The sequence below is a fragment of the Lampris incognitus genome, chromosome 6 (genome assembly GCF_029633865.1).
Source record: "Lampris incognitus isolate fLamInc1 chromosome 6, fLamInc1.hap2, whole genome shotgun sequence".
NCBI lineage: Eukaryota > Metazoa > Chordata > Actinopteri > Lampriformes > Lampridae > Lampris > Lampris incognitus.
This window is the reverse complement of record NC_079216.1, coordinates 6,038,268-6,053,788: the sequence shown is the minus strand read 5'-3', so window position 1 is coordinate 6,053,788 and position 15,521 is coordinate 6,038,268. Positions and strand designations below refer to the sequence as shown.

Here is a 15,521-nt window from a genome sequence, read left to right as displayed (position 1 = left end):
CTGGGACACAGTCTTGCCACCCCTGTTTAATGTAGCTCTCAACCCAAACTCGGTCAGGAGGAGTTTCCCTCACTCGACCCTATCCATGTCACTGTACAGGTTACAACGACATGTGTTCTCTGCATGTAACCCATCCTATTGTATAGGAGCAGTGGGCCGCTGCAGCGCCCGGGGACCAACTCCAGTTCTTCTTTCCGTTGCCTTGCTCAGGGGCACAGACAGGAGTATTAACCCTAACACGCATGCCTTTTTGATTTCCATGCAGGTTTCCATGCATACCAGCCATATCGCTGCTAGCAACAGGGATGAAGAGTGTTATGAAACCACCAAAAAGCTCGGCTATCCACCCCTTTGATTCTCTAAATGGTTCAAGGTGAAATGGTTTGTCTTTTCTGGGCTGGGTTAAAGCAGCTTGTAAAGTCCCAGACAAGTGGGCCATGTCCAGCCCAGCCCTCTCTTCAGGTTAGCTAGCCTCAGCTGGTGTCTCTTCAGATTAGCTAGCCTCAGCTGGTGTCTCTTCAGGTTAGCTAGCCTCAGCTGGTGTCTGTTCAGGTTAGCTAGCCTCAGCTGGCGTCTCGTCAGGTTAGCTAACCTCAGCTGGCGTCTCTTCAGGTTAGCTAGCCTCAGCTGGTGTCTCTTCAGGTTAGCTAGCCTCAGCTGGTGTATCTTCAGGTTAGCTAACTTCAGCTGGTCTCTCTTCAGGTTAGCTAGCCTCAGCTGGTGTTTCTTCAGGTTAGCTAGCCTCAGCTGGTGTCTATTCAGGTTAGCTATCCTCCGCTGGTCGTCTGTTCAGGTTAGCTAGCCTCAGCTGGTGTCTGTTCAGGTTAGCTAGCCTCAGCTGGTGTCTCTTCAGGTTAGCTAGCCTCAGCTGTGTCTCTTCAGGTTAGCTAGCCCAGCATTTCTCAAACCTCTCCTGGAGGACCACTTGTCCCGCATGTTTTAGATCTCTCCCTGCTCCAAACACAGCTGATTTAAATGATCAGTTTTGTTATTAGGCAGCTTGGGGAGCTCATAACGAGTTGATCATTTGAATCAACTGTGTTGGAGCAGGGAGAGATCTAAAACATGCAGGACAAGTGGTCCTCCAGGAGAGGTTTGAGAAACGCTGAGCTAGCCTTAGCTGGTGTCTCTTCGGGTTAGCTAGCTTCAGCTGGTGTGTTTTCAGGTTAGCTAACTTCAGCTGGTCTCTCTTCAGGTTAGCTAGCCTCAGCTGGTGTTTCTTCAGGTTAGCTAGCCTCAGCTGGTGTTTCTTCAGGTTAGCTAGCCTCAGCTGGTGTTTCTTCAGGTTAGCTAGCCTCAGCTGGTGTCTCTTCAGGATAGCTAACTTCAGCTGGAATTAATTGGAGGCCTTAGACAAAGGAAATTGGGCTCAACACTTAGCCTGGATTTTAGTTTTCATACAGGTCTCAAATCTCTGTCACACACGTGTGTGTGTGTGTGTGTGTGTGTGTGTGTGTGTGTGTGTGTGTGTGTGTGTGTGTGTGTGTGTGTGTGTGTGTGTGTGTGTGTGTGTGTGCGTCCAGATACTTTGGCATCCTTATGGCTCCTGTAACACATGCAGTTCTCATTGTGGGCCAGGAAAAGAGATGCCATTGAAAAGGTGTGTGTGTGTGTGTGTGTGTGTGTGTGTGTGTGTGTGTGTGTGTGTGTGTGTGTGTGTGTGTATGTGTGTGTGTGTGTGTGTGTGTGTGTGTGTGTGTGTGTGTGTGAGAGATGTTTGTGCATATGTGTGCATGTATGTGTGTTTATGCGCATGTGTTCACATATGGATGCAAGTGAGTGTGTGTATTTGTGTGTTGATGTTGATGGCATGTGTTTGTGTTGTTGTGTGTGTGTGTGTGTGTGTGTGTGTGTGTGTGTGTGTGTGTTGGGGGGGATAGTAGTCGCTTGAACTAATCCTCCTAGAGAAAAATCACAGTCCCATCTGGCTCCATGTGTCATAGCCTGTGTGCGTGTTGTGTTTGTGTGTGTGGGTAATTCTCCTTCGGGGGTCTCACCCCCACCCACCCGACCAGACAGACAGACCACCACCCTCCCATTAATCCGCAGACAAAGGTGGATCATCACAGGCGAGTCCACCCTGCAGGTGTGTCTGCTGTCTGCCCCACATAAGGGTGCTGAAAACACAAATATGACTGAGAAATGTGAACTTCAGACTCTGTTTCTGCACCCAAAACCTCCGTCAGCGCCACGGCCCTGACCTGTGGGCGGTGTATTGTATGTCTCTTAATCCGTATGGTTGTGTGTGTCGTGTGATCGGTGTGTATGTGGACGATAATGGAAAACAAGACACGCTGCATAACCCTTTTCTTCATTCGGCATGTCATGCAGATTATAATACCCCCCATTAAAGTGCCCCACGCCAGTGTTTCTCCCCCGGTGTTGTGTGGGTTTAAAGTGAGCTTTGTCGTGTCGGGGCACGCGGCCGCCGCGAGCATGTCTTGTATAAAAAGCACTTAAAAGATCTGTCGCGTGGATTATCGCTGTCATGGTCAAAACACGGAAAACCGACTCCGTCGCCGCATTGCTCCTCCTAATCCTGTTAGGATGAATATGAATGAATGAGGGAATGCACACCTGGATGTATGAGCGAGTGAATGAATGAACATCTGGACGAATACACTGATGATTGAATGATCATCTGGATGAATACATGAATGAACATCTGGATGAATGCATGAATGTGTGAATGAAGATCTGGATGAATAAATGAATGAGGGAATGACCAACTGGATGAATGAGTGAACGGGGAGTGAGAGATGCATGTTAAAGATGGATTTGTAGGACAGATTAGTTGTCAGCGAGCATCTCCTCTTGGTTGCTGGAGGGTGCAGGTTGCTGGAGGGTGCAGGATGCTGGAGGGTGCAGGTTGCTGGAGGATGGAGGTTGCTGGAGGGTGCAGGTTGCTGGAGGATGGAGGTTGCTGGAGGGTGCAGGTTGCTGGAGGGTGCAGGATGCTGGAGGGTGCAGGTTGCTGGAGGGTGGAGGTTGCTGGAGGGTGCAGGATGCTGGAGGGTGCAGGTTGCTGGAGGGTGGAGGTTGCTGGAGGGTGCAGGTTGCTGGAAGGTGCAGGTTGCTGGAGGGTGCAGGTTGCTGGAGGGTGCAGGATGCTGGAGGGTGCAGGTTGCTGGAGGGTGGAGGTTGCTGGAGGGTGCAGGTTGCTGGAGGGTGCAGGTTGCTGGAGGGTGCAGGATGCTGGAGGGTGCAGGTTGCTGGAGGGTGGAGGTTGCTGGAGGGTGCAGGTTGCTGGAAGGTGCAGGTTGCTGGAGGGTGCAGGTTGTTGGAGGGTGCAGGTTGCTGGAGGGTGCAGGATGCTGGAGGGTGCAGGTTGCTGGAGGGTGCAGGATGCTGGAGGGTGCAGGTTGCTGGAGGGTGGAGGTTGCTGGAGGGTGCAGGATGCTGGAGGGTGCAGGTTGCTGGAGGGTGCAGGTTGCTGGAAGGTGCAGGTTGGGTACCAAAAACGTGTCAAAATGTCCTCGAGCTTGATTCTTAGCGCCAGCTTGTGGGGAAAAACCCCCCAATGGTTTCAATCTGTTGATTTAAGCTCATGATCTGAAACTGCTAATGTCCGCACAAGCTATGCTTTTGGTCGAGGTAGCAAGCTGCACAACAAGCTACACAACAAGCTACACAACAAGCTATGAAGAAAAGTAGCTGAACTGTACACAGAAGCTGCTTCATCGGTTTCTACAATGAAAATAAACTGACGTGTCGTTTTGTCCTGTGCAAAAAGAAAATGCATGTTCTTTGTGCAGGTTAACCTGCAGCAATCACTGTTAAAAAACAGTCTAAGAGCCTTTGCCTCACCATGTTGGGCCCACCTTAACCAAGATGCCTCTTTTACCACCCCTTATATCACTCTTACCACCCCTTATATCACTCTTACCACTCCTTATATCACTCATACCACCCCTTATATCACTCTTACCACCCCTTATATCACTCTTACCACCCCTTATATCACTCATACCACCCCTTATATCACTCATACCACCCCTTATATCACTCTTACCACCCCTTATATCACTCTTACCACCCCTTATATCACTCTTACCACCCCTTATATCACTCTTACCACTCCTTATATCACTCATACCACCCCTTATATCACTCTTACCACCCCTTATATCACTCTTACCACCCCTTATATCACTCTTACCACCCCTTATATCACTCTTACCACCCCTTATATCACTCATACCACCCCTTATATCACTCTTACCACCCCTTATATCACTCTTACCACCCCTTATATCACTCTTACCACCCCTCATATCACTCATACCACACCTTATATCACTCATACCACCCCTTATATCACTCATACCACCCCTTATATCACTCTTACCACCCCTTATATCACTCTTACCACCCCTCATATCACTCATACCACACCTCATATCACTCATACCACCCCTTATATCACTCATACCACCCCTTATATCACTCTTACCACCCCTTATATCACTCTTACCGCCCCTTATATCACTCTTACCACCCCTTATATCACTCTTACCACCCCTTATATCACTCTTACCACCCCTTATATCAAAATGTACAGTAGTAAATGGTCCAGTTTAATACACAGAGGAATACACTTTCAGTTTATACACAAATTAAATGTGTATGCCCTGTAAGGAGGATCCTGCAATTAAAAAAAATTTTTTTTTTGATTCGCCCCTTTTCTCCCTAATTGTACCTGGCCAGTTACCCCACTCTCTGAGCCGTCCCGGTCGCTGCTCCACTCGGCTGCCCCCTGAATCCACTACAGTATGATCAGGCGATGCATTATGTGGACATGTGTAGAATATGATATGATGAACATCTCCAGCACTTCATCTGTCTTGAGCCCTTTATCATCACTGCTGGTGCTGATGGGTTGTGTGGTAGTAAATATTTGTAGTGTTTTATTTTCCTCTGGCATCAGTTTAGCACGTCACAAAATGTAATGTCATTCTGCAAGGAGGTATTTAATCAAACTGAACTGAATGAATTGAAGGGAGAAAATGATTTAATTAGAGACAGAGAGAGAAAATGGAGAAAAGGGGCTTGTACAGCAGACGTCTTGGACTGGACTTAATTGGATCAAGGATGTGTACATGGGTCACTTCCACGGAGAAGACGAGACAAACAAATAAGGCTCAGTTATGCCTTAAATGAATGAAAAGTGTGCTATTTTGTTTGCTCAGTCGCTGCGTACGAGACTGATAGTCTGGATTATGTTCATTTTACACAGGCAGCGTATGACCTGTGCAGGGTCTGTCACCTGTATATGACCTGTGCAGGGTCCATCACCTGTATATGACCTGTGCAGGGTCCTTCACCTGTATATGACCTGTGCAGGGTCCATCACCTGTATATGACCTGTGCAGGGTCCTTCACCTGTATATGACCTGTGCAGGGTCCATCACCTGTATATGACCTGTGCAGGGTCCATCACCTGTATATGACCTGTGCAGGGTCCATCACCTGTATATGACCTGTGCAGTGTCCATCACCTGTATATGACCTGTGCAGGGTCCATCACCTGTATATGACCTGTGCAGGGTCCTTCACCTGTATATGACCTGTGCAGGGTCCTTCACCTGTATATGACCTGTGCAGGGTCCTTCACCTGTATATGACCTGTGCAGGGTCCATCACCTGTATATGACCTGTGCAGTGTCCTTCACCTGTATATGACCTGTGCAGTATCCATCACCTGTATATGACCTGTGCAGGGTCCATCACCTGTATATGACCTGTGCAGGGTCCATCACCTGTATATGACCTGTGCAGGGTCCATCACCTGTATATGACCTGTGCAGGGTCGATCACCTGTATATGACCTGTGCAGGGTCCATCACCTGTATATGACCTGTGCAGTGTCCATCACCTGTATATGACCTGTGCAGTGTCCTTCACCTGTATATGACCTGTGCAGTATCCATCACCTGTATATGACCTGTGCAGGGTCCGTCACCTGTATATGACCTGTGCAGTGTCCTTCACCTGTATATGACCTGTGCAGGGTCCATCACCTGTATATGACCTGTGCAGGGTCCATCACCTGTATATGACCTGTGCAGTGTCCTTCACCTGTATATGACCTGTGCAGGGTCCTTCACCTGTGTATGACCTGTGCAGTGTCCTTCACCTGTATATGACCTGTGCAGTGTCCGTCACCTGTATATGACCTGTGCAGTATCCTTCACCTGTATATGACCTGTGCAGCGTCCATCACCTGTATATGACCTGTGCAGTGTCCGTCACCTGTATATGACCTGTGCAGGATCCTTCACCTGTGTATGACCTGTGCAGTGTCCATCACCTATATATGACCTGTGCAGTGTCCATCACCTATATATGACCTGTGCAGGGTCCTTCACCTGTATATGACCTGTGCAGTGTCCATCACCTATATATGACCTGTGCAGGGTCCTTCACCTGTATATGACCTGTGCATTGTCCGTCACCTGTATATGACCTGTGCATTGTCCGTCACCTGTATATGACCTGTGCAGTGTCCGTCACCTGTATATGACCTGTGCATTGTCCGTCACCTGTATATGACCTGTGCAGTGTCCATCACCTGTATATGACCTGTGCAGTGTCCCTCACCTGTGTATGACCTGTGCAGGGTCCATCACCTGTATATGACCTGTGCAGTGTCCATCACCTGTAAACACAGTACATGAACGGTTGGACAAAATATGAGCAAAGTGTTTTAAGACTGATGAAGGCAATCTGTGCCAAGCCCTTAGCTAACTGTTAGCACCTGTTGGATTGAATTATTGTTTGCCGTTATGGCGTCCGGGTAGCGTGGCGGTCTATTCCGTTGCCTACAAACACTGGGTTCGCCGGTTTGAATCCCCGTGTTACTTCCGGCTTGGTCGGGCGTCCCTACAGACACAATTGGCCGTGTCTGTGGGTGGGCAGACGGGTGTGGGTATCTGTCCTGGTCACTGCACTTAGCGCCCCCTCTGGTTGGTCAGGGCACCTGTTTGGGGGGGGGGGAACTGGGGGGAATAGCGTGATCCTCCTACACGCTACGTCCCCCTGGCGAGACTCCTCACTGTCAGGTGAAAAGAAGCGGCTGGCGACTCCCCATGTATGGGAGGAGGCATGTGGTAGTCTGCAGCCTCCCCGGATCAGCAGAGGGGGTGGAGCAGCGACCGGGACGGCTCGGAGGAGTGGGGTAATTAGTCGAGTTTCTGCATCCTGTCTGTGTGAGACAGGGGTATTTGGTTTGCTGATTCAGGGTGTTTTCCTTATTTTTACTGTTTTTAAAACTGTCGTGGGATGACTTCAATATTTATGAGGACATCTGTGTTTCTGTCCATCCCTGCAGCTTCGTCATGGTCCTGGTGTGCCTTATCTTCAGCGTCCTGTCCACCATCGAGCAGTATGCTGACTTTGCCACCGGGACGCTCTTCTGGATGGTGAGTGGATACGCCGGATGAAAAACATCACACATGTCAAGGAAGGTTCTGTCCTGGCAGCTGCAGGGTTCTCCATCTGTTCATCCTCCAGACCTGCTTAATCCAGATCAGGGCTGTGGGACAGGGGGAAGACACCCTGAACAGGTCGCCGGTCCATCATCGTAGGGCCTGGCACAATCACTCACATGTGCAATTGAAGGTGTCCACATGCGTTACACAAACTAGCTTGTGCGATGCGTTGTTCGGCCACGTTGGACAGGTTGTTATGGCCAGGTCGTTCATGTCGTTCCTTCCAAACTAGCTAGAGTTGAAGGCGGGGTGAGAAGCTGTCCATCATAGAGAGGGGTGGGATTATGAACAGGGGTCACGAGCAAAGTTGTAAATAAGGGGGAACGAGGGTGTCAGGCTGATCACTGTCAGTCACTCTGACTATGATCACTCAACTCAGTCAGTCAGGGACATTGGCGTTTGTAGGGCTGTCCCCGCAGATGTGTCCTATCTGTGATGCAGGAAAAATATTTGTTTCTTAAAATGTAAAGTGATTCCAGTGCGTTTTAGTGCCATTTTAAGAGTTTTAAGTATATTTTGATGGGTATCAGGATAATATTGTGAATCGCAATTATTTTGTTCAGGGTAATCGTGACGTGGCGGCACGGTGGCGCAGTGGTTAGCGCGGTCGCCTCACAGTAAGAAGGTCCTGGGTTCGAGCTCCGGGGTAGTCCAGCCTTGGGGGTCATCCCGGGGGGTTTGCGTGTTCCTCCCATGGTCCAAAGACATGTAGGTCAGGTGAATCGGCCGCACTAAATTGTCCCTAGGTGTGAATGTGTGTGTGTGGGCCCTGTGAGGGCCCGGCGGCCTGTCCAGGGTGTCTCCCCGCCTGCCGCCCAATGACTGCTGGGGTAGGCTCCAGCATCCCTGCCACCCTGAGAGCAGGATAAGCGGTTTGGATCATGAATGGGTGGATAAGGGGGGACAATCTCAGGGAAGTTTTCCTCGGGATTGTCCGTGGTTGGCAGTGAGCAATCGACACAGTTGGTGGAAGTAATTATGTGAGCAAAGAACTGAATGTAATTTGTGGGAGTCTTGGAGCCCCGCTCATTTTCCACACCTAAACACACCAGGCAGAAAGTGGGCTTAAGACTTCAGAATGTCAGTTTTGGAAAGTTACCAAAATGTTAAGATGCAGTTCCCCCACCCCCCCAATCCGACCTTGCTTGATGCTTCAGAACAGCATGCAGCAGCCCCCTAGAGTCTCTGATTCACCTAGCATGCGTGTCTTTAAATGGCGGGAGGAATCCCAATATAATCCCACACGATCACAGAGAGAACACAGCAAACCCTCACTGTATTTGTCATTGGATCGAACCCAGGATCGTCTTTATTGTGAGGCAGCATGGCAAACCGCAAAACCAGTGTGCTTCCCGGCGTGCTCTGACGCTGCCATCAGATAAACCACATCAGTGAGGACGGAGTAATAAAACTTGCCCCTAGTCCATTTGTCATGGAGCGATTTACCAATTACCGCATTCATTTCGTGTAAAACGGCGTATGTGCATCGTTGGTCTACGCACTGCACAACTCTTGACCGGTGCTTGCTGGGTAACCAGGATGGAGAACTCGTTCCCACGTGTCAAACACAGAACTCGGGTCCAAGTCTTCACAAGCCAGAGTTAGGGGAAGTGACACTATATGGCGAGTTAATGAGAGTTTTTGGACTTCTGGGGTTGGGTTGTGCTGCAGTACCCGGCGGTGTCCACACGATGGCGGTAGAAGATCTCGGTTCGGAGGAAACGTAACCGCCATCTTACACCTCGGCCCAAGAGGCTGATGAGACATTACACAGCTCACGGAGTGCAGTGACTTCCCAGACAGTTGCAGACGAAATACTGCAGTATTTGCCCTTTAGTAGACAGCTTCATCAACAACAACAACAACAACAACAAAAAAGAAAGAAAGAAAAAAAAGCCCCTGACAACATGTTGTTTGCATCGGTTTTCATAAGTGATGGGAGAAATCCCCCTCACCCTGGGTGCTGTGCAGTACACACAACCATGGATAAACGACCTTGTGCTGGAAATCCAGCCGGTGTTTTACTGTGCGGCCGCCACACCGGCGAACCGCAGGGCTGGTTGTGAGTATGTGTACTGCACAGGATCGCTTGGCTCCCTGGAGACCGTACTCGCTGACACTCGCTGGTAAATTGGTTTTGTGGGGCTTATTAGCCTATTAAGGCTGCTAAGTGATGCCATAAATCCAGGCCTTACAACAGGTAGGGCATAACTGTGACCGCTGTTTGGAAGCACTACAAAGAGCGGGGGTCATTCTTCTTGGGCCGCGCACAGTGGCTAGAAATCACACACTAAACACACGCATCCGTGTGCAGGGCGCGCACACACTCACATGCACACACACACACACACACACTCTCTAGTATGTTCATCTGTCACCTGTGAGTACTGCAGAGTCCCACTATATGCAGATATTACATATGGGTGGCTCTTACTTTTGCAATTTGTGCAGAAGGAAAATAACATCTGCATCTTTCTGTGTGTCAGTAATTCCCTGTCATTGCATATATTAGCTGCATATATTAGCTGCATATATTAGTTGCATATATTAGCTGCATATATTAGCTGCATATATTAGTTGCATATATTAGCTGCATATATTAGCTGTATATATTAGTTGCATATGTTAGCTGCATATATTAGTTGCATATATTAGCTGCATATATTTGTTGCATATATTAGTTGCATATATTAGCTGCATATATTGCATATATTAGTTGCATATATTAGCTGCATATATTAGTTGCATATATTAGCTGCATATATTAGCTGCATATATTAGCTGCATATATTAGCTGTATATATTAGTTGCATATATTAGTTGCATATATTAGCTGCATATATTAGTTGCATATATTAGTTGCATATATTAGCTGCATATATTAGTTGCATGTATTAGTTGCATATATTAGCTGCATATATTAGCTGCACATATTAGTTGCATATATTAGCTGTTTTGATATGTCAGTAATCTGCAGGTCTGATCTGATGCTGGTTAACCCTATTGGATTTTTTTTTGTCAACTTCGAAATGTTGTGTTCATTTCCCGGCATCTTTATATTGAGCCTCCCACCAAGACAACCCCCCCCCCCCGATACACACACACACACACACACACGCACACACACACGCCACCTGATGAGTACTTAGGGCAGTATGAGGACAAGAGGGTACACTGTGTTCTCTAAACTTTAGGCCAGTAACCTTTGAGGAACTACCATCAGTATTATTTATTTATTCCCAGGAAGAACCCAACCCCCCCCACCCCCACCCCCACCCCCCGCTCTCTTTTTGTGCTTGTGTGTGTCTGTGTGTGTGTGCAAGTGTGGATCTTTTAGTAGATGGGATGAGAAGTTGTAGCCTTTGTTTGCAGTGTGTGTGTGTGTGTTTGGTTGTGTGTTTGCAGTGAGTGTGTATTTCTGTGCATGTGCGTGTGTGTGTGTGTGTGTGTGTTGTCACGGCGATGTGTTTCGGCAGTAGTAGCTATACTTAGAAAGTTTAGGGTTAGCTGACATCTATGAATCATGGGCTGCTTGTATTGGATGGCAGAGAGGGACATGAGTCCTTGAGGATATTTGGCTTTCTAGGCGGCTGCCAAAGTAAAGCTAGCCAGGCCCGGCAGGACGTACAAATACACACACACACACACACACACACACACACACACACACACACACACACACACACACACACACACACACACACACACACACACACACACACATTATGTGTCTGTCTCTCTCTCTCTTACAGTCACACAGACACACACACACTTGGGTCACTCCCTCTTTCCCTGTCCAATCCGGGCCCGGCTGGTGTCGAAGCTGGGCGGTAACTTCCCCGACTTACGCCCGGGGAAGAAAAAAAAGAAGCTTTTGCTGAATTTTAAAAGATCACAATCGTCGACCATCGTCGCCCGACTCTGCTCATTTACAGTAGTGTTTCCCAACCCTGTCCTCGAGGACTCCCGTTTTGCAGGTTTTCATTGCAAGGCCCCGGTCATGCCACAAATTTGGCAGAGTTTTTTTTTTTTTTTTGCATGTCCTTGCAGTACCACAAGCTTGGCAGCTGAAAACCCCAAACACAATTAGTTTAATGAGAAACATTATCTGCTGCTGTTTCATGGCTGACTGCATGTCATGCTGCATATCTTCTGTGTAGCATGTGATTTATATCCTCGCAGGGCATCGTTGTATCAAACCGGATGATGTGACGCGACTAAAATATTCTCCTCCTCCATTCTACCTAGTGACCGCCACGTCAGAGGTCAGTGGGTCAAAGCAGTTCTGCCATTGGTTGACGGTGTCAGGGTTCACCAAAGTTACACTGTATGCAAAGGTGTTGCACGAAATCGCTGTTGATGGGAAAAAAAATCCATGTGGTGCAGCCGATCCGTTCAAACGAATGGGTTCCGGCGCACAATATTGTTCTCATAAATGCTGGCTGAACCGGGACTGAAGCCACCCTGCATATAGCTGCTCAACCAATCACATCATGTCAGTCTTTCGGTCATGATGTCACAATGCCTCTGATCCTTGGAAGATGGTGCCCGGCATCACGTTGCCCTTGGAAACGGCCCAAGTCCGAAAGACCGATAATGATCCAGTCGTTTAGGTTAAGGCAATAGTCTGTTATGCTAGTCAGTGTAGGCAGTTAGATAAAGCTAGCTAGCTCTTACCTTTGGGAAGCTCGCGGTGTTGTCGCAGCCTGTTGGCTTGAAGCTGTGGAGATCTTGAACCCATCCATTGGTAAATTGCCCGTGTGCTTCGAGGGATTTAAACGATTTAACCTGGTCCATTGTGTAAGCACTAGTACCATAGACGAGGTAATTGACCATGCCCATATACGTTAGTGGAGGAAGCTCGTCTGGGTCGTGGCTCCATTCTTTTGGTGGCAGCTCGTAGGGATCAGCGTTATTCAGGGCTTTCAGTTTTGTCAAATAAAGACGTTTGGCATCGGGACATCATTTGTCCCCGTATGTCACCTTTTCTTTGTGTCTTTCTTTAAACATCTCAGTGAGGTAAGGGTAAGGGTAAAGGCAAATGTAACGCTAATATATGGCTAAGTCAATGGCTAAAGTGCTAGCTAATTCGCAAACAAGGCCTCTGATCCTTGGAAGATGGCGCCCGGCGTCGCGTTGCCCTTGGAAACGGCCCAGGTCCGAAAGACCGATAGCACCTGATGATATCAGAGTTGGCACGCCTGGCATAATGAAGTGCTAAAATAAGATGGGTTAAGTAAGTACATTCAGGCCTACTTGCGCAGGATTACAGTGAAAATGTAATGCAGGACAGGGGGTCCTTGAGGACTGGGTTGGGAAACACCGATATCGAACACTGCTTGTCTTGCTCGTCTGGATTTTGTCCTTTTCTTTGCTCGATGGCCAGAAGGCTAAACTTGGCTTTTTAGTTATTTTTATCGTTGAGTGTTGATAGCAGATTACCGCCCGGTTACAAAACAAGCACTTTTCCCATCAACTGTATGCTATGGAGGGCCATGTGTCGATTGATTTATTGATAGAACGACCGGGATTTCACTCCTACCTAAAACGACCATGGGTGGTCAAAATGACGACCGGTTTTTAAACTCTATATTCTGCCAAGATAAATACCCAGCTGAGCTATTAATGCATTGCATGTGTTAGTTTGTCTGTTACGAAACTAACTTAACACCAAAATTAACATTTTAACAACTTTAATACTATTTTCAAACAGTTTAAAATGGCTGCCGTCCAACGCCTGTAAATCCTGCAGCGCCTCGGTGGGAGTCGTGGTGCGTCTGTAACGGCGTCTGTAACCAGACATGTTGGAAATAATCACACATCAAGTTGAGACTATTTCTCTGCACTGGAGGATGCTGGTGTGTTCCTAGGACAGAGCAACGAACTTCACCACGGAAATGACGGCACCAACACACGTCATAAATACTAACATGACGCGCAAATTACGAGCCGTCTTTTTGACCGGTCATGGTCGTTTTAGGTAGATCTCATCATAACTTTTTTGTGCAGTTGATCTAAAACTCATTTGAGTGCAAACATAAGAAATTTTAGCAGCATTCGGGGAGCGGCAGGTCTGTATCTTTTTTTTTCTTCTAAAAGTTATTGAACTTTGAAAATTCCAAATGGTCAAAATGGCCGCCTTGGTCGTTCCAGTGTTATTCAGGTCTTCTCGCCAACCCAGCACTACACCGGCTGATCTCAGCGACCAGTCCTCCCCCGTCTGGTTGTTGGTGTGTTAATCAGGAGATTTCAGATGGTGTAGGATTGGAAAGGAAGCCTGCATACACATGGTCCTCCACGGCACATGGTTGAGCGCCACTGCTTTAGGCCTTGGAGGTAATCAGTAGTGGGTCACTAGTATATGATCTGAAACTAGTGTCATCATGCAGCCAATGAGAGGGAAATGAAATTCACATATAAGGTTCCAGAACATAGACAGTATCGACATGTATATATTCCATTATACTCGGTGTGAATATGTTTGATGTCATCAAGAATCAAGAACATTTATTTGTCGTTTCATTCCATGCACCTGTGCACATAAAATGAAACGAAATATCATTTCCCCCAGCCCACAGCAGTGCAACACAAAACAAACAGACAAAAACACATCCAAACTACAAGAACGCATATATCCAGACTACACAAAAAAAAAAATCACTGTCCAAGAGAGCGAATGTAAGGATGACTGTCGGAACTGCCAGTCTGCATGGGCTAGCAGTTAGCTTAGCCTGCCCCGCTTCCGCATCCTGTCAGACCGCCCTTGGTGTTTCCTGCTCGGGCGCAGCTCCAGGCGGGGCCGTGGTCCCTGGGCCACCTGGACGAAGCAGACCAGGCTCCCCCAGCTGATCCAATGCCAGCTGCCCCAGCTAGACACCTTCAACACACCTCCCTGCACTCCACACGATGACACCAAAAACACAGTCAAGGCTCGGCGAGGCCGCCGCAAGACTGCCCTCGGTGTTATCAGAACTGCCGGTCTGCATGGGCTAGCAGTTAGCTTAGCCTGCCCTGCCTCCGCGTGCTGTCAGACCGGCCCCGGTGTTTCCTTTTTGAGTGCAGCTCCAAGCAGGGCCGTGGTCCCTGGGCCCCCAGGATGCAGCAGACCAAGCTCTCCCAGCCGATCCAGCACAAGCTCTCCCAGCCATCAAACGAAGACAGAAACTTAGACGTGGACAAAGACACTGCATGGATGGTACTGGGTGAGGCTGCTGCAAATGTACAAACAAGTTCTCGCCGCCATCTTCCCACAGCGGTACTGGGTGAGGCTGCTGCAAATGTACAAACAAGTTCTCGCCGCCATCTTCCCACACCGGTACTGGGTGAGGCTGCTGCAAATGTACAAACAATTTCTCGCCGCCATCTTCCCACACCGGTACTGGGTGAGGCTGCTGCAAATGTGAATTCGCGCCGCCATCTTCCCACACCAGAAGCGGGAGCCATGAACCTGATACTCTAATTCTAGCTGAGGTGTTGTGTGTTTAGACCTACACTGGTTAAATACAGCTTCACTAAAAGTACGGTGATGCCAATTTATTCGTGGAAAGATCTGGAGTCCCTGGTGATGGTGAGAGTGGATATGATCTGTCACCATTACATAACATGACATATACAAAGGCTCTTTTTATAGTGTCTACTAGATTTCAACTTCTGAAGGGGAGTGTGCAGTTTCAGTAGGACTGACGTGAGTTTAAGAAAGCTCCCAAGACCATGCTATACTTGGTCTTGGTTGTGTATCATCTTCGGTATTCAGATGTAGTGTGTGTATATGTGTGAGGGTGTGTGTGCGCACATTCAGATAAATGAATCTAATCACATTTTCATCTGATTCAGTAATTCCCATGTGGTCTGTGGATCAGCGCCTAGGTTGGCTTGATGAGATTATTGGTCCACAAACAGGCAGCTATTTTCAACAGACATCACTGCCAAAGTCTGTTGCAAACAAAGACACACACACACACACACAAAAAAAGGCCCAAACATCTGGGTGACCCATTTTATTGGATTTAATGCCACTAATCCCATCAAATT

The 15,521-nt window shown here is 48.1% G+C and overlaps 1 protein-coding gene across 1 annotated transcript in view; it reads left to right on the top strand.

Moving 5' to 3' along the window:
• Positions 1-15,521, top strand: part of kcnq1.2 (potassium voltage-gated channel, KQT-like subfamily, member 1.2) — a 58,674-nt gene that overhangs the window by 20,121 nt on the left and 23,032 nt on the right. The window contains exon 2 of the mRNA XM_056281675.1: positions 7,331-7,421. Coding sequence (XP_056137650.1) covers positions 7,331-7,421 — 91 coding nt within the window. The remainder of the gene's footprint in view (positions 1-7,330; positions 7,422-15,521) is intronic.